The sequence below is a fragment of the Ischnura elegans genome, chromosome 6 (assembly GCF_921293095.1).
Source record: "Ischnura elegans chromosome 6, ioIscEleg1.1, whole genome shotgun sequence".
NCBI classification, from domain to species: domain Eukaryota; kingdom Metazoa; phylum Arthropoda; class Insecta; order Odonata; family Coenagrionidae; genus Ischnura; species Ischnura elegans.
In genome coordinates this window covers 92,985,486-93,005,407 of record NC_060251.1, presented here as the reverse complement: position 1 = coordinate 93,005,407, position 19,922 = coordinate 92,985,486, and the positions used below count along the sequence as shown (strand labels likewise).

The window sequence follows — 19,922 nt, the reverse complement described above, 5'->3', positions numbered from 1 at the left end:
AATTCACATTTATGTACCAGAATAGCATAGTGGTCTGTGCAGTGGCCATGAAAGCCAAAGGTCTGTGGTTCGATAACCAAGCCAGGGGAATGTTCTCCCGTGGCAATCAATGAGGAGCAGTTTAAGCATATTCCAACAAATAATCAATACATCCAAATTGTAGCAACCAATATCAATAAATCAAAAATATATGAAGGGCTGTCGAAAGCAATAGTAATACAAGCTGTCTACTGATTACTGACACCAAAGGAAAGCTTGAACCTGACTGAGGTTAATCCAGAACCAAAGGGTTAGCAGGATTTTTAGCTTCCATGTTTTGAAGCTATTTTTTGATTGCTCGCTATTCTATATCAACCGGAATCCAATAGTCATACTCATAGTCAGTGGGCAAGTAAGATGAATAGTGAAAGCATGCAATAAAGATTAAGAAGTGCGCAAAGACATTAAAAATGTCATTCCACAGATGTCTGAACTAATCCAGCATCTAAATGTCCTAAGATTATCACAGAATTTAATGAAGTTCTATAGGCAGCAAAGGTCTATACATTTATCCAGTTCAGATAATTATTACAAAATGCTCCTAAAGATAAACATATGCGTTCCATACAAATAATTAAAATAAAATTTTTATGAGTCATAGAAAGAGTAAAAATGTGCTTAACTTCACCATTCAAAACCAACAGGACTTAAAGCATAAGCTTCCTTCAATTAAGATATTTCAAAAAGTAGATAGAGCAAATATACCAAAGCATCAAATCAATCATTATTTTTAAGATGAGAAAAATGTTCTAATAACCAGTATATATTCATATGTCAGCTGCAAGCGGTACATATGCTAGCAAAACTTAAACATGTTTACAGGCTAAGTGACCAACATCAGTATTTTCTTGGCTGAATTTCTGTTAATTTTTGCATAAAGCCATTACAGCAAATCAGCATTTCAATTCTTTACTTCCTTTTTTTTTTAATTAGGCACGGATTTAAGGATTCGACTAAAATCTAAGGATTGAAGATTTGATCTTTCACTACTTTTACCTATATTTGAAATGAATATAGACTATCACTTTCAGAGACTAATCCAGAAGTTGTTACTCATTCACAGATTCTCAAATGACATTTTATCCAATGAAAGTAGGTGTTTAAATGGTCATTTTCCTTCCCAAGTCATTCCATCAGTTGACACATTCATGACCATAGCTTTAATTATGACTTAAAGCAGAAGCAATGTTATCTAATTCACAAATAACCTCAAAATCACAATTCAGAATTTAAAATCCATATGATTAACAAACATTGATTAAAAGCCTGTAATATTTTTATGCCCCTGAAAGAAATCCTGAGATAAAGTCAGAGTTTAAAACATCTAGTAGTCCCACCAATAAATTGTTTCATTTATAAAGGCATAAATTCATTCACTGATAAAACAATTTATGTTTTTTTACAATCAATTCAATTAAATTACGTATCAAAAATTGATATTTTGCCCAAGTTTCATGAGGAATCTTAAAATGTACGCATGTACTCAACAAAAAAATTGGGAGAAAAAATGCCTAATCCACAGAGGAATTAACTGTTTAAAATCAAATCGCAGTAGACCAGTGATAATGGACAGAAATGGGGGAGTCAGCTGAAATCATAATCTCTTTCTATCATTTTTTTATCCTGTTTTTTGGTTCTTCATGCTTTTATACCCATTCCATTGAAATATTAGTTTTTAAGGGCCAAGGGTAGGAAATGGAAAATTGATGGGGTTAGGTAAGACAGTAAGTATACGTGAGGATTGGGCAGCTAAGGGAGTGATTAATAGATACATAATCCACAGAATGGTAAATCGAATGATGAATAATCAGCTCTCTACTGTTTCGGTACCAACGCCTAATGCATTACCAGAATTAAAAGTAATCCAAAACTTTCTAGCAAGATTTGAAAATGCCAAATTTCAAAGTTGTCACCTAAAGACTTGATATTAAGTCAGAATTGATATAAGAGGAAGTCTGCCTCACCACTTCACATCTGTGGTGATAATACCTAGGCGATTCTTTGAAGGAATTTATTTTCATCACAATTCCTAGTCAAAGCCTCTTAAGTAAACTTAGTACAAGGAGTATTGAAGCTTCATAAAAATTTTATTCTCAATAAACTAAAATTATTTTATTTCACATATAATGAGAAAGCACTCCTAACTGCAATTCCCAGTTCATGAAATATAATATCTTATTTTAGTCAATAATTCATTTCACTCGTAATTTGAGGCAGTTTAACATTGTAGCACATCCTTTATGAAATTATCATTCTCTTTCCACCCAAAATTCAAGGATCTAATTCTCTCAGGCCATTAGATACCTCATCTATGCATTCCATTAACTGAAAACTAGCTGTTCAAATTCAAAGAATATGTTCATCCATACAATGATGTACTCTCTTCTTGGGAATCAATTTTCACAAAATAAAACCAGCATCATTCATTATCTGCTATGGCATTGAACCCAAATACTCTTAATGTATGATTTAACTCATTCTCAGCAAATAGAAGGAATCAACTTGCCCACGCGGAAACCCACAAAAAGTTTATTCATATCCTCATAGTATAATAAAATTAACATGCTCCACAAGATTAAAATTGCAGGGCTAACATACAACTTTGATAATGAAATTTCATATACTAGGTCTATCAGCATTCATTTAAAATGAAGCTATTAATTGGAATGTGGAATTCAGATCGAACGTGAACTATCTATTGATATTGAAGAACATAGCTAACATAGTGTTTTTGTTAATATTATATTTTCTATCATGGTAGATACTGAGCTTCCTTTCGTCATAACCATTTTTTAATATATTTTATTATGGAGGACTAACTTGACACACAACAAGCTTGAAAAACAACTTAATTAATACCATGAGCTTTCAAATGTGAAGCACAACTTCAAATTTGAAATATATCTACAATTCAAATCAATACGACCTGATTGGGAAATGCTTTTTCAGTCACTTTACCGAATGTCCAACACTCAACATTCCATTTTTGATGGATACATTTCAACCAAAAAAGACTTGGTTCAGAGCAATCTAACAGTTATTAACACTTATTTACTCTCATGAGTCCAGCAAAATAACTGAATGACAGCATAATCCTGATGAATAACCATTCATATGTGCTATTTTGGTACAAACCTCCAGTTATTATACTCATGAAAAGTTAAATAATAAACTAGATCTATTACATATCCTCCCCAAAACAATTTGACAACCACTTGAGTGGGACAGACATAAAAACATTACTCTTTTGTAGAACCATCAAGTACAAAAACTCAACAAAAGCCACATCTAAACACAGGCACTAAAAATCTAATATGCTCAGCATCAACATACCTTGGCTGTCAGTGGTCACCTTAAGCTTTTGTAACTGTACTACAGGAACTTTCCCATCAGCCACTGAAACAGGGAGTCGCTTTGTATTCACAGATCCTTTTTGGCTACTGACCACATCTAATCCTTCTCCATGTCCATCACCTTCAACCGACGTCTTCTCTTCTCCTGGGGTCACACTTGATTTCACAGCTGTCTCACAAAAAAAGCTAGCTGATTGGCATTCTACTCTTACATCAACTGGCAACTTAAAACACTAACAACAAGATAGTTATATATCTATGAAAAACCATTGGGTTCTCAAGAGCAAGACCCCAAACACAAAAATGGAAACAACAGTACATAAAAACAAAACCTTCCAATAAAACAAGAACAAACAATCTGAGTACATTAATGAAATGCACTAGCTTTCAAATCCATTGCTTACCACACCTTCACCTAATGTGCGTCAGGCATTCAAGTATTTTGACAATTTTTTTTCAAATACTTAGAATGCATAGACATCATTTTAGATACACCAAACTTAGAATACTTAAATCAAGATAGTAAACAACAATAGCAAATGACACTAATAAATGTAATTTGGTTCCCTTATGGTAAATAATAGGTAACTTGAAATTGATATGGGTAGTAAAGACAATTAAGTTAACAACTGTAAGCATTCGAAGCATTGAATGATGTATGATCAATAATTAGCAAGCTATCCCAAAGCTAGAACTCAAGCTCTGATGCTTGGCATCCTAATCAACATGTTGACAGCCATGATGTTTCAGTACATTTTCCCTTGGATGTCACTCTTCTTTTTTATCATATAAGTATTAATGGTTAATGACACCTTTAAATACCACAGCAAATGAATTTAAAAATAATCTTGTTTCAAAGCACTCAAATTATGATGACCATTTCAGTCATAATCCATGTCTAAACAATCAGTCCCGCTCACCCTTGGCATCAGAAATTCCCCGAGATATAGTCACACCAAGGACAATCACTATGACAAGCGAGGCGGTCAACATGTAAAAAGTTGATTTAATTTTTTATAACATGGCTTAAATCCAAATGCCATGATAAATACTTATTAGTTAGTATGGCAAGTAAGATAAAGCATTATCATACTTGTGGCCAATTTGGAAGGCATAAACATTTAAAACCCATTTGAACAAAAGAATTGAGAAAGGAAAATGAAAGAGCTCAAGGTATCTTGAGACAGTTAATGAGTGCCGTTTGTGCCAACCTGTGACAGTTAGTGCCATTTACTAATGATTTCACTGAAACTTTCAACAGGAATGAAATCCTATGCACACTAATAAACTAACAGGTAAGTTATTTTGACAGAAATAAAAAACCAACATACCAGACAGAACTTTTAGACCAATGAGAAATATGATCAAATAAGATCTCATCTCAGAAGTAAGCAAGAATTATAAAGGAATTAATTCAGAAACACACTTACTCCCTCGATTTTCAATGCCTAAGTATGGAAATTGGCAAATGAACTCAGATAAAATCCTCTAGGAGCAACTTTAAGTATAGAAATAAACACCATACTTCATTTTGCTAAACAACATCAGAAACTCTATTGATGTATTACCCCATTATCACTTCTTGGCAAATTAGGTAGAGAATAAAAATAAAAAATGAAACAGAAATTCACTTTACAGGAAATCAGACATTACCGAAGCACAGAATTTGTTCACCAATGCAGCTCAGGTCAGTAATTAGGCACAATCAAGGTCATTAACTTATTCCAATTCCAAAGTGCCTAACTCACTTCCTTTCCACAAGAAAGTGAAATAGAGTTTTAAATTATATCCTTCGATTAACACATTGTAATAACCATCCCCATGTAATTACATAGAATCCTCCTTATCTACATTATGATGTCACTTGAAGCTGTTCGCAGAGAAAGAATATTCTCGCTCAAAAATAGAAGAAATGTCAGGGGAAATACATCAAAGGTGCCTACGTGGAAACTAACCTTGGAATAGATTAAAGAAATGAAGCTCATGTGAACTTCAAAATAAATATTAGGCCTCCTCTTTTGAAAAGGGGAAGTAACAGACTGGGAAAATATCGGGCTTACAATGGACTGCCCACTGGGAGTAGAGCATAAGCCATCAATGAAAAACACTCCCAGAATACCAACAGAGAATAGCTCATGTCATCAGCCATCACCTAACCAGTAATGTCAAACTCAAGAAGTGAAAGATAAGGGAGTCACTGGTGATTTCGGAATGTCTTTTCACCAATGCATCTAATTTAATATGAAAGGGGTTTGGTGTTGGGATCAGGAGTGATGAGCGAAGCATTACACAAAGACAAATCACCTGGCTTGTAAGTCAAAAGTTTGAACTCTTCGTTTCCGAAAAAATGCTGATGAAGAAGATCTACCCGATGGATAAAACCGACTCATGAAAATTTTATGGGAATGTTCTTGTTGATGAGTAAAAAATGAAGGTGAGATTTCTCTGGGCTCTACACTATTTTTGTGCAGCCTGGTTGTTACCCCAGCAGTTCTGCGGCTAGCTAAATTTACCACAGCAAAGAAAGTGATCTTATCATTGGAAAACATGTGGAGCCTAGACTAATTGAAAACTACTGCCACCAGTAATAATCATCATGGACGTTCGGGTAATCATTTCCATGAACTGTCTGAATACGGATAATTTTTGCATTGATTTAATGGGGAATGAATCAGGACCTCAAAAACTAAATGTTATCTGTGAAGACATTAAATCCGGATCCAACTGCATTGATGTATTTGCATTGATATAAAATTTATTTCACAACTGATTTTCTCAGCTTATTATAATGCATTTTTCATGCTACTAAACATTCACTCGGCTCCAAGAATTTTTGAGGAAAAATCAACCAAAATGATAATTCCTAATCCTCACACCCTACCACAACAAAATAATGGATGTACATGGCCATCTTAGGCCAATGATTAAGCCATTCACATCTATAAGAACAGTAAAACAAACCAATCGGTCACCTGATCTACCATACAAGGACTAACCCACAAAATGATAAAATAACAACAATATTCATTGAATTAATATATGTCAATGTCAACCGAAGGAACTTCACCAACAATATGTGCTTCAAGGAAGAAAGAAACCAGAAGAAGTCCCCCACAAATTTGTAATTAGCACACTGTGATTCAGGACAGAGCACAACAAAGAAACAAGTTATTCACAATACATTTAAAGTATACATATATTTTTCAGGCACAAAAACATCAATCTCTGTGAGTAAAAATAATGGATAGATTTGAGAGCAGGTGACTTACCAAATTTCCGGCGTTTAGCCATGTGACTTGGCAAGAATGTAAGACGTCTCTTCCTCTTGCCAACTCCCCCCATCAACCTCCTACGGGAGAGGGGTGACGAGATGATTGGCGTCTCAGATATAACCTCTTGCATAAGTTGAACTCCATCCTCCATCACAGATTCAATCTCGGTAGGTGGAGGAGCATCCACAGTACTCCCTTCATCTTGAATACAATTGCAACTGCATTAATACTCGAGGAAATAGTTCAAAGACAAAGTACATTTACATACTGTCTTGTGTCTAGCACAATAACTTTGAAATGTCTGCAGACAAGGAAATAAACTACGACCTAACTAGAATAAATGAATATTTTGGAAATGGCTGACATATTAAAAGGTTCAAGCTTTTCCCACTGGTTTCTAAGTTCCATGACTTTTGAGTTGAAAAAGGTTAATTTGCATTTAGGTTAAGTATTTCCCTACATCCTGGAAGTTCCATGGCAATGATTTATAACCATTTCTTTATACCCTCCACTGGTTCCTCAATATTTGAGTTCCATTTATACACTGCCCATAAGAAATACTTTAAATAGTAGTGACCAAAAGATTGTAGAGTCTACATCATTGAGGTATGGCATTCGTGCAAAAAAATTGATTTAACTACCCAATTTTGCATAAAATTCAACAAAGCTTTTTATCAACTTCAATATAACATGGAAAGATGACCAACAAAAAGCAATATTATACCCAGACCACTACAAGTTGGCACTTGGGCATTTAAACCTACTATCAAGCAATTAAATTTTGTTGAAGCCAGGGTTTAAACTGTTTCTCTTTCAATACCAGCTTCAAATATGGGTATTGAAAGGGCCTTTTCTTAATATGGATGTGTTTTAACTAGATATGGGTTGAATAGCAGATTTCTCGAACTCGAATATCGAATAAAATATTGCACTCCAAGGATGATATCAATAAGACACATTGAAAATTATGGAGTAGTTGAAAAATACCTGATCAACAGGCATCAATTTAGGTAATCCTTTAATTTCAGGCTATAACTTAAGTAAGCAATGAGGCATAGAGCAGATCAAACAAGAAAGACAATAATTTCAATTAAAAAAGTGCACATTGAAAACATGCGGTGATAATCATGGTTGTATTTGATCATAAGTAATAAAAATTGTTCATCATGCTAAAAGAATGGTTTTCAAGGTGAATTAAGTAAGATTTATAATTTAATCGACTTGTATCGTAAAGAACACTGAACACTTGGGTGTGCCAGCAAAGATGCAACCCGCATACCTCATCCATACAGGGAAACCCCCTACAGTGAAGTCATGGTTATTCCAGTCCCAACAAATTCTATGTTTAGAGGTTTTACTGTACAGGCATCCCCCGAGTTACGTAAGAGATGCGTTCCGGCAGACTCGCATAAGTCGAAATTTACGTAAGTCGAACCTTTGCGTTAGTGCTTCAGAGATTTCGATCGGCGCGGTGAAATTCTCAGCGGAGAAATGCGCGGTAAATTCTCGGTAAAGTTTCATTCAATTCACTGAGATATTCATGAACTCTACCGCGTATTCTTACGTTATTAGATACAAAATCGATAAACATTAATATAGTCTGAGAGTTGCATCTCGAGCATTGCCAATCAAAATGCGTAATATTATTCCCAGAGTTGACCGATCGCGTGGATTCGGGAAAGTACGGTATCTCAATGCTAAATTACTAAACTGAATACTTAAATTGATTCATTATGTTATACTGCGATCTAAGGGCCCAAAGAATGCATTGTCTACCTACCTATAATCATTATATCTTCTGCCTTTTATATATAACGTTGATCGATGAATCTGGTGGTTTCACTGTCAAAGTTAATACATGTAGGAGGAGTGTCTAGGATTACAAGCAAATAATACACAAAAAAAATACCAGTAAATAACTATATTCTTAGATACATTCACACACTCATACACTCAATCTTTCACGCACGGAAACATACTTTCATTCTCTCATATCCCAATAAAATAATGTGAAAATATCATCATTTGAATATTTACTTCGCTGGAAATATCGAAGAGTATTTCCTAAGCACGAAGCTAATTAAAAATGAGCTTTTATTCAGCCAACTCAGTCATTAACGTGCAACAAAGTTAGTGGGGATAAGCTTTCAATGATGCAGTATTCATTTACAGATGCACACAATATAAGAGAACGAGAAAATGCAGCTTAATAAAATCTTCCGCCAGAAACATGTAAACAATTACGCAAATAATATCGTGTGTCAACTTTTTCTTAACTTTTTTGCGGCGTTCATTGCCAACACTCAAAATTTCAATGCCGTTACGTGGGTACTAAACAATTCTTTTCCGCGATAAAGATTTCTGCTTGAACTTCATTTTCTTTTAATTCCACAGATGGAAATGTCCAAACTAAAGAATACAATTTTTAAATACAGTAAAACCCCGTATTTGCGTTATCGGAATTTACGTTTTCCCGCAAATTGCAAGTTTTTTTCTGGGTCCCGTCATATTTCCTATCTCTCCAATGTAAATAGAACCCTGTATTTACGCCGTGTTTTTTTCGTTTTCCCGCCATGTGCATCACGACGTGCCGACTAAAAAAAATTTTTGCGTAGTAAAACAATTAATCGCGCATATCAGCCCTTAAAACTGTCTTTTGGCTTCCTTTCGCGCATTTTTATTTAAAAAACTAAGAGAGAGAGAGACGTAATGAGAACTATTTTCGGGAAGAATTTGAATGTGGCGGGACAGAACGCCACTAACGTCGGAAAGTTGAACTACGTCATCTCGTTTTCTGTCAGCGGCGAAAAGATTCACGATATGAAAGTAGGTGTATTGAGCAATCGAGCTATGTATTAAATATAATGCAAGAACTCCTTGAGGAATGTTGACAATAATCATGTAGTCGATAATTTGATACGAGAGTTTGAAAGGAAACCAGACGTGATAAATGCCGGAACTATATACTTGACCGACAACTGGGATCATTTGCGCTGACTTCATTCAACAGTTGCGTAGCAATTATGGGTTAATTAAATACTTAAAAAAACTTATTTAAACTTGAATTATCCCATTCAAATAGCAGTGTATCGCAAACTATTGTAACTTTCAAAAATTATGAAGTCCCATGACAGTTTGTACTACGCACTGGATCGCCGAGGAGTAGGTCATGACCTGCAGATACTCGTGTGTTGCCGAGTTACCCTCAATTTTTAAAAACGGACATTTTTAATTGACGAGAAAATGAAAATTATAGAGATAGTTGATTCCCACACCGGAACTTGCATCGATTCAAACGCTGGCGACTCGAATGTTGGGACTGGCAATCCGTTCGGATTCCCAGTCTCAACATTCAATACCGTGGTGAAAAATCGCGATGCCATTGTAAAATATGCAAACCAGTGCGGACATTTATCAAAAAAGAGAATATGTGTGAAGAATTCCAGGTAAGAATAAATAGAACGAATTCTAAAAGAGTAGTTTTTAGGTGCAAGATCATCAAATGTCCCAGCAAGTGGTGTCATCTAAAGGCCTGTTTACATAGTACATTAACCCGTACAAGTTCATGTCTAAATTATGAACACGAAAATGCACCGTGTATTCACCCAAGTTGTGCGTATATGCACGAACAGAAAATAGAACCTGTTCAAATTTGGTTCATGCATTCATAGTCGGATTTAGGGGCAGGGGACGTGCCCCCCCAGATGCTTAAAAAAAGAGACAAAATTTGAATACGGTTATCATAGGAGGATCTATGGGGGGGGGGGGCACGTGCCCCCCCCAGACACTTAAAAATAGGCAAGATACGGTCCGGTTATCATTGCGTTCGTTTTGTATAACGTGGTATCATTGTGCCCCCCCCCACTCCAGAACAAAATCCGGCATTGCTTGTGCCCCCCAGAAAGAAATCCTGGATCCGCCCCTGATGGTCATCATTATGTTCGCTTTGTTTTGTGTATTACTCAAGGAGGCTCAATCATTTAATTCAATAAGAATAACTTTGATATAAAAATAAAGAGAATTTTGTAAAGTCATTGTTATATCTTGTTTTTAATCTCAATTAAGACAAGATCTTTTGCCTGTCAGGCCCTCTGTGCCCCTTCCAGAAAAAAATCCTGGATCTGACCCTGCCTACATTCGTACATGTCCCGTTCCGGTCCACAAAAATCATTCATGCAAGCAGAAATTAACTCGTACGTGTTAATGTATCGTGTAAACAGGCCCAAAGGCCCTTGAGAAAAAGTATTTCCCCACAAGATTGGGAATCGAAGATTCCACGGCATCTATAATGGTTGGTTGGACAGATTCAAAAATAGGTACAGTCTTGTATATAAGATGGTGAGTGGTGAAAGCAAAGATGTTAACACATGAGACAGCAACTCAGTGGAAAGAATCTGAATATATTAGAGTTCTGGAAGGTTACAGCCCAAAAGATGTTTTCAGTGCAGACAAAACAGGATTATTTGTTAATTTTTGCTGCCAGCAAAAACACTGTGCTTCAGAGGGAAACAGTGTTATGGAATAATGCTTAGTGAACAATTAAAAAATTAACATTTCCAAAGCCAGTATATGAATAAAAGTGAAAATTCTCTATTTCCCACGATTTGCATTTTCCCGCAATTTACACTTTTTTTCTTGGGTCCCTAGAAAAGTGTAAATTAGGGGTTTTACTGTAGTTGAAAGTCGGAGTTCGGGTGTGCATGCTGTTTAACAAGTTGTATCGTACAGGAATGAGCGCAACCACATCCATCGCTAGAACTGCAAATTTTCACGTTGATTGCTGACTTGGGATTTATAAGCGATTTTTTCTGCAGAAATTAATGAAAATTCCTTCGAGGAATGACAAATGTGGGTCACTTTGTTATTTTTAGCAAGTAAAAAACTCGATACCTAATCGATATTTTTTCTACCATAGGTTGTACGAGCGAATATCTACTTCTTCGCGCTAGCATTCGAAAATTAACGTAATCATTTGAAATACTGTTATCACTTACGTAAGTACAGATTTACGTAAGTCGAGACATACGTAACTCGGGGGATGCCTGTATATGATATGCTATTAAGTTCCATAGTTAGATTAGTAATTATTTTTGTTAACTAAGGCATTTGCTTAGTTAAGTTTGAATTTTTTATTTGAACTTTCTTAGACAGCTTTTTTGTTCATTAAGAATAGTCTCTAGATAGCAAAAACCTTCATACAACATAATTCACAAGAAATATTATGGTCCATTTCAACGAGCCATGCTGAATTTTCCCAAAATTTTACTTCATTAACGATTATTTCATGGCATGTTATTTACCTTGAGGTTCTGCTGGTCTAACAGGCAAGAGTGTCTTGATTGTGGGACTTGAGGTGGGCAAATCCCATTTAGCATCGGACTCATGGACTCCAGGTGTCTCTGCACTCTTCAACTTGGGAGGAGAAGCAGGAATGGACTCAGCTGGGCGAGGTGTTCCACCGCCACGCTTTAAGCCCATCCAGCGACCCCGACCACGACCCCCTCTGGGACTTGGCTCCACGGGGGGAGTGCGCGAGACACGAGCTGGACGGAAGTCAAACAGTGACTCCCCACCATCCATACGAGCCGAGGCAAGGTCAGCAACATTCGGAGCAGAGCCCACCAACTTGCAATACTCAGGGTGATAGTGCTTGATGTGCATCTTAAGTTCATCAAAACAAGAGACATGGTTGTTAGTAGGATACATAACTAAAATTCTCCAACTATTCCCACACAAAACTTCCCCAGTCTTACCTACACTTTCCTTTCAGTGAGCGACTTTACTTTCGAACGTGTGTGTACATTGTTGGACTTAATAGCGGATAAGAGAAATCAGAGATGCTTATAAGTGAAGAGCGCTGAAGAAGAGGTCGAGGGGAAGGAGTGCACTCCCTCCGTCTTTAAAGCAACAAGGCTACGAGCAAAGGAGATAGGGAAGAACACGTCCAATCTTGCATGTGACGTCGTAGCCTTCAAAGGGAAGGGGCAAAGGCGCAGCAATGTGATATACGCAGTTTGCATTGACTGAAGTTTCCAGTCCGTCTCGTCTTGTTTGAATGCGCTCACGCTACGCTTGTTTCTTCCACAATGGTCCATTTGGACTATGTTGAATATTAGTAGCCTTGCTGTGACAATAAATCTTTGGGTCAATAAATTAGAGCTTAAAAACTGAAATGCTGTCAGATATGCATTGCGCTAGGTCTCATTCTTTTTTGAACCTCGTGCGTGTCACACAATCATACAATAGGGTGGTTTCCTATTTTTTTATTGCCTAAATCGAAAGATTAGAACTTCACATACCTGCAATAAATTCTCCTTTCGGAAATTCTTCCCACAACCTTCTTTAGGACATATGTACGTGCTATCCATTTTGCAGTTGGTCTCCTTCCAAGCTGAAATTAATAAAATAAAATAATTATATTACATACTTAATAATTGAATTAAGATATTAAGGACCTAAGTCATCCTAATGAGAGGGAGGAGGTTGAGGAAAAAATTAATAGATACACAGTTTCTGATTACAACCAATGATTTGAATATCCTTCATAATTTGGCCTTCTACTCAATTTGCATGGAGCCAATTTGTACCAGCCATAAACTCCCTCTGATCACTGCATTGGCTATAAGGTTGCCTGTGAGTCTGATAGGTTTTGTAGTTCAGGGAAAGCAAAAAGGTAGCATAATTAACATGATAGCAATATTAGAGGCCCAGATGAATTATAGCTAGAGGTCCATGAAAGTGGTTTTATTTTTTTGCTGAATTTCGTTTTAAAACTATATGATTTCGGTGTTATAGAAAACCTTGGTTGTGTTATTATAACCTTACAATTTTTGCACATTTCTAGGTGATTTATTATTTTATGGTACACGTTTCAGGATTGCTTATACTTTTTCAAGCATTTTCCATAACATGTTATGCAATTTTGATTGTACAAAATTACTGATAAAGCCAAATGCAGGACATGGTTCAAGTCATATTGGTTCAAGCATCAATGTCAATGGTTCAAGAATTAACACTTTGAGTGCCGGCTGCTAAATTTAAAGCCCTACTGAAAAATCCAGCCATTTTTACTATATTCGTACATTTTTTAAAACATTAGCATCAAAAATATATTTATATCGATGTGCAATTCAATAAAAATGGACTTTGCTCTTCTTTATGAATGAGTTGAATAACATTTATTGCTAATTTTTAAATATATAATTTAACAATGAAAACCTACTGTTTTTTAAAAATAAAAAAGTTGCAACATATGATGTACCGCCATAACATGCATAATAATTTCTTTAATACGCTCAATTTGAACTATTTAAAGCATGGAAATCATAAAAAATCATTGTTCCAAGCAAAGCATTATAAATCTTGGATGACAAAAAGGGTCAATGCACCCTCAACGAATGGTCCATTGGCCCAAAGAATTTTCACACTAAGTGGCCTAAGATGAGGATGCCGGTAGCTACAGTGGACTTTTCCTCCTCAAGACATGAAGTGAACTCTTTTTCCATCGAGCAGTTGATTTTTGAAAAAAACAGAACCCCTAAGCAGTAAACTGGAAAAGTACCACGGGCGAAATATTACGGCTTCACGCGTACAAAGCCAATTAAATGGAAAGACGTAATATTACGTCCATGGCAATCCTCAGAAGGATTAGCAGGACGTAATATTACGTCCATGGCACGCAAAGTGTTAATATTATAGATTGCAAGAAAAGATGCACTGTGAACACTTCACTTGATTAATTGTATTTGTGAGGAAGATTGAGGTTAAAATTGACCAAATGGTACCAAAATTTGTTTTCAATTTCATTATAATAATTTAGACCAGAAACACAATATTTAAGCTCCTCCTGCTTCTTTTTCCATGTAATCGCAATGTATTATTAGCTAATACAATCGGCAGATGGCACTACCTACTCACTACCCTTCATGTACAGTGGAACCCCGATTTATCGTTCCCGCATTCATCGTTTTCCCGCATTCATCGTTCGCCGCTCCTGGTCCCGAATTATGTACCATAAAGACAATGTAATTTTTTCCCGCATCTATCGTTCCCCGAAGTATCGTTTTCCCGCATTTATCGTTTGACGATCGCGGTCCCGTCGTATAATTTTCCCGCATCTATCGTTTGACGAAAATGAGACGAAGTGTTTACAACGTGTTGTTTACGGCTAATAACGACAGACACAAAGTTTGAATCTTCCCCAGGAGATTGAAATACCATAGGGAGAAGCTGAGTGCCGTGGGATAGTTACATTATCGCATTTCCCAAGATCCGGTATCCCCCTCCATTCAGCACTCGCCTCTCCCGGCTGAAGCTTTCCTCTTCTCCGAAATAAAAAAAAGGTCCCAGCTCGAGCAGGGATCGTATTACGAAGACCTTAGCTTGGAAAGAAAATATCAAGTTACTCGAGAACAAAAGAAACCTTTTTCACGCTTCCCCCTTTCTCGACCACTGACTTTTTTTTAGCTGACTCGCTACAAAGATCCCCACCTCTGGAGGTCAACTGCTGCATGAATCACCGATTAGCTCAAAAGGTGTGTAGAAATGAATTTCGGCAATTGGTATTATACTTTTATTATATTGAGATATTAGTGATGTACACGTAATTCAGTAAAGATTGATACCAAACATGACGTATTTCTAACGTTATTTAAGCATTTTAAGCAAGGAAAGAGTTGGAATAATACGATGGTGATTTCTGGCGAATAACGATATCCTCGCAGCTGATAGAGAGCTTCACGGCAGTTGATGCGATTTTTTTCGAAAACAGGGCGTCTGGTTACAATTTATGAGTTATGCTACAAGTTTCACTTGTCTGAGTTGCTAACGAAGCGATGTCTTCTCTGGATATTTTGTTTCTCTCGACCAGCAATCTGAATTCATCTGCTCATCTAGAGCTACGCTACTTATTGTTAGAAATGAGTGGGTAAGTTGCCTTCTCTATAGGATAAAAAATTTCATTGCGCAGTCATATGGTCATGCTTCACCCTCTGCAGTAAGTTCTGCCTACGCCCTACGCGATAGCATTAGTGCCGAACTTCACCTCGCACGAGATGGTTCCGTACTTTCCGGGGTGGGTTGACTTGACGCGGAAAACTAGCGGGTGTTCGCTGCGTCGCGCCGCGGGTCAATGGAGTCCGGTTTCATTTTTATTAGTTTTATTCTTTTTCTTGGCCTTCTTGATCCATTTCATAACCAATCACTGCGACGGCGAAATCAGTTGTTTGAGGCATAACACGAACATTTCTCTAGTAAATACGTGTACTTGAAATGGCATTTGATGGATAAGAATTTTTACATCAGACAGAAATGCATAACAGCCGTGAAAATTCCGAGTGGAGTGCAAACATTTTTTTAGCAAGGCGGCTTGTTCCTTTAGGATTTTAGAAAGAGAGATAAGTCGAATCAACAATATGACCTAAGTGTTTCGATAGTGTAATAATATTCCTGTAATCAGCTGAAATCTCGTTTGAATCCATTAATGAATGTCATAATTCGCAAAAATCCAGCTGATCCTGGGACATAGGCAACCCGGACAACCATTCCCGCATTGATCGTTTTCCCGCATTCATCGTTCTTTTCATCCATCCCCCTGAAAAACGACAGATCGAGGTTCCACTGTATGTACTTCAAGAGCCATTCCTGAATTTTGGGATTATCAAGTTTCTCTACACTAACTCCAGCATTTAAAATTGCTTCAGTAGTAGCAACAACAAACTCCTCTTTCTTCTCCTTCACTTTTTTGACTGAGTGACTGTCTGTTCAAATGTTAGCTGTTGTTTTGTGGGTTGCCTTTCTTCACATATGTATTTAATTATGTGTATTGCAACTGATGTGCCTTAAGTTTTTCAGATTCAAGTCTTTTAATGCTAAATTTGCACAGTAATACTTTGTCTTTCCCATAAAATCCTTCTGAACTGTATTCACTCGCCCTGGTATGAACGGTAACAGTAGCTTTTCGGAATTTTAAAATTCCTTTCCTTCGTTTGATATTTACCGCTGTAACACTGATAAAGTCCAATCGCGAATCACGACCATTCATGACAGTGTTTTCAAACTGAGTGCTGGGTAGCTATGGTAGGTATAACCATGAGAAATGCATAACTTACATTTTGGCCAAAATTTTTCATGTCATGGGTTCCCTTTTGGTACCCCTCGCCCAGGTAGGTAGCCGCTAGATTCAACAAAACCACTTAGTATTAATTACAGCTGTTGCCAATCGGTCAAGAAGGGCAGTGAAAGAAGCACGTATAACTAAACACAATCGGATACAAAGAAACTTGAACTGGGGGTGAGTCGAAATGATTTTTTTAGCAACGAAAGTCAGTGGAGTGCCGAATATCCGACAATCCGTCCGCTAATAATTAGAACCCCCTCTTCTCCAATCCTTTTGGTTTCTTCCTTCCCTTCCCCAACTTCCCCCAACGCTTTGTGCTTTGAAATAACCATAGGTCTCGATGGATGTCTTCAAATGAGACGAATTGCGCCATTGATGGCTCGGCACATTTGACAGCCGCCGTGGTCACTAAGGCACCCATTTCAATCTGGCCTGACAGTGCGCCGTCTATGGCTTGAAATGCAGGCACAAGGTACATTGAGGTCGCTTTCAGATGAAACGACTTTTTGCCGGCCGCCCAGCATGATGGCGTGAAATTCAGGCTGCTTTCAAACGAGAAGACTCGCTCTGCCACACAGTGAACAGTGGCAAGTCGTTTTAGTCCCCAGCAAGCGGCCATGTTAAAGTCAACATAATTGTTAAGTTAGGCCCCCACTTAAGGTTTTCCTGCAACAAGTTATCCAATAATGCTGTCGAATGCATCGCGGTGAGTCACCAGAATTACTGCTCGACTTTGATGCGTGCTGGGCACGTGAGCTTATATCTCCGCTCTTTCGCGGCTACATTAAATTTCTTTCAGCACTTTATTGATTCAGAACATCTAATTCTTCAGCAGAGAAAGCGCATCTTTATAGATATTTAGGAGAATTTCAGGATTGATAAATGTGAATCGAAGAGAGAGGCTGTGGTAAATTTAATGGCAAATTCTGGTGGAGACATCACTACAGTGCACGATATCATGCGAATGCAATGTGCGCAAGACAAAACAAGCCAGTTGACCTTGGAATCATAATGAGAGAGATCAAATGAACGTCAGCAGTGTTAAATAATGATGGCTTAGGCTTTAATAGATTTTGATTCATGTGATAGACGTGATTTTTCCACTGATTCACTTAAAATTCGCAAAAAAGGCAAAATTTCCCTTTTATTTACCAATTTCACAGCCTTTGAGAGGTCTCCAAGACTACTGTTTTGAGGATTTATCTCAACAATGGACCACTGATGGAAAATACAGAGAACTCTCGCTGTAACGAAGTTGACGAGGTGGGAAAACCAGAGGTTATATTATGTACGAATTAAACTAACTTTGTAAGAGAGTTAGTTAGCATATAAACACTTTGCTTATCTATGGAACTTTGCAATCAAGTCCACTTTATATCCAGAACTGAAGTTTGTAATTTTGTAATTACATTTCTTTCACTATAGATTGGATTAGTCGTTTTGCCGGGACCAACTTCGCAATAACGTTGTTCATATTAACAAGTCTACTGTAACTGAAAACTATGCCACCTATAAGTCTCAGAAGAATAAAATTTTTTCCCATTCTTGAGATTTTGTTTCGATAGATGGGAAGTATGACTGCCCACGGGCAACAATTGAAGTCTCTGAGAGTGGCCTCACTCCCATTTTCACCTGTAACTCCACTGTAGACACTCAATTACGAGACTTTTAATCTCCAGTGGAGATGTAGATTAAGAAAAGTTGTGTAATGCAAGGGGTACTAGTAGTCAAAGAAGTAGGAGAATGGTGAGCACTCATTATCGGTGACTAAATTTCCTGCCCTTTATTTTGCATGAACTAGCCATGACAACAGATTCACTTGCAACAGAACTACCACACTTGTTTTCAGGGGCTTCTATTACAACATTTCAACTAAGAGGGAACATTTGAAAATTGCTTTTTAGACACTTACCACCACTTTCTGGTGTCTCAGCAGGAGAAATAGCATCCAGCTGAGGTAGGGGTTCTCCGGAACTTTCTCCAGTAGAAGTCCTGGCACGAGGCATCAAAGTTTTCAGTCTTTTGGCTACTGGACTAACAGGCGAGTGACCCTTAGGGAGCAAAACTTTGGGACCTCCAGCTGAAAGTCTCATAGGGGGTCCCGGACTAGAGGGTTTAGAGGGTGTCTTCTCTTCTTCAAGGGCAGCGTTTATTTCCTCTGGTGAAAGAGCTAGGGCTGGTCGACCACCATCACGAGGAAAGACTGCCTTACTGGGTGCAAAGTCAAACCGATCTAAGTTGATGTTGTCCACACCTCGTTTGGCAAAGAAGGAACGGAGAGCATGGGGAGATCGAATTTTGTGACCATCCGGACTGGAAAAAGAGAAGAAAAATTAGATATGGAAACTACTTTTATGACCCAGCGTAACTTGATAAGTGAAACGTACAAAGTAATCAACCCATCAACCTATCATAATTAATTGAAGTCTCCATTTGATGCAAACTTTCATTGAAAATTTTAGGTTTTCCATCCAAGGAGAAACAGATGCAATGAAACTAAATATTATATCCTCAAGCACAGGTGATAGTAGGGTTTTATTGCACCACTACTTTTTTGTCAGAAAATCAATACATATGAGGCACATCATATATTATTCAATATATATGGATGAATGAGGTGCAACAATAATGAAAATATGATAAATATGGTACAGTCAGTAGCCCACACTTGTGACAGGGATCTAACTTGGGACAAAATAAGACTTGACCAAGATCATACACCAGGAAAGAAAGAGATCGTATTTCAAAAGGGGACTTTTTATTTTTTCAGGATGGCAACCACAATGTAAGCAGTGTGAGTGCTCAGAGTGGTATCTATTGTTGTATAATCATACTGTCTTCAAAGATTAGTGTTGATTAATTAGATTCTTTCTTAACTTCATATGGTTTTTTGGCAGGTGCATTTCCTTACCGTTAAATTTAAATAAAAAACTAACTACTGCGTCCCCAGTTTAAGTATTTTAGTTTTATCATGGTACAGGCTTTACAAAACAAAGATGTACCAAGTATGGAGGGGTTTTGCCTAACATGGGACCCAGAGGGTGAAAGAATCAGTCAGATGCTTCACTTAAATTTAAAGAAAATGATATGAGGTAATAAGATATATATAATATAAAGGTAATAACATAGCTGATTAAACAA

General features: G+C 37.2%; 1 protein-coding gene across 7 annotated transcripts in view; it reads right to left on the bottom strand.

The window, feature by feature from the left end:
• The window catches only part of LOC124161192, a 67,751-nt gene that overhangs the window by 21,388 nt on the left and 26,441 nt on the right, over window positions 1-19,922 (bottom strand). For 3 of the 7 annotated variants that reach the window (XM_046537432.1, XM_046537433.1, XM_046537435.1), the window contains 5 exons: window positions 18,694-19,094; window positions 12,964-13,055; window positions 11,965-12,325; window positions 6,662-6,865; window positions 3,373-3,561 (listed from right to left, as the gene is read on the bottom strand). In XM_046537432.1, the coding sequence (XP_046393388.1) occupies window positions 3,373-3,561; window positions 6,662-6,865; window positions 11,965-12,325; window positions 12,964-13,055; window positions 18,694-19,094 (1,247 nt within the window). The remainder of the gene's footprint in view (window positions 1-3,372; window positions 3,562-6,661; window positions 6,866-11,964; window positions 12,326-12,963; window positions 13,056-18,693; window positions 19,095-19,922) is intronic. The other 4 variants (XM_046537434.1, XM_046537436.1, XM_046537437.1 and 1 more) reach the window with 2 other exon arrangements.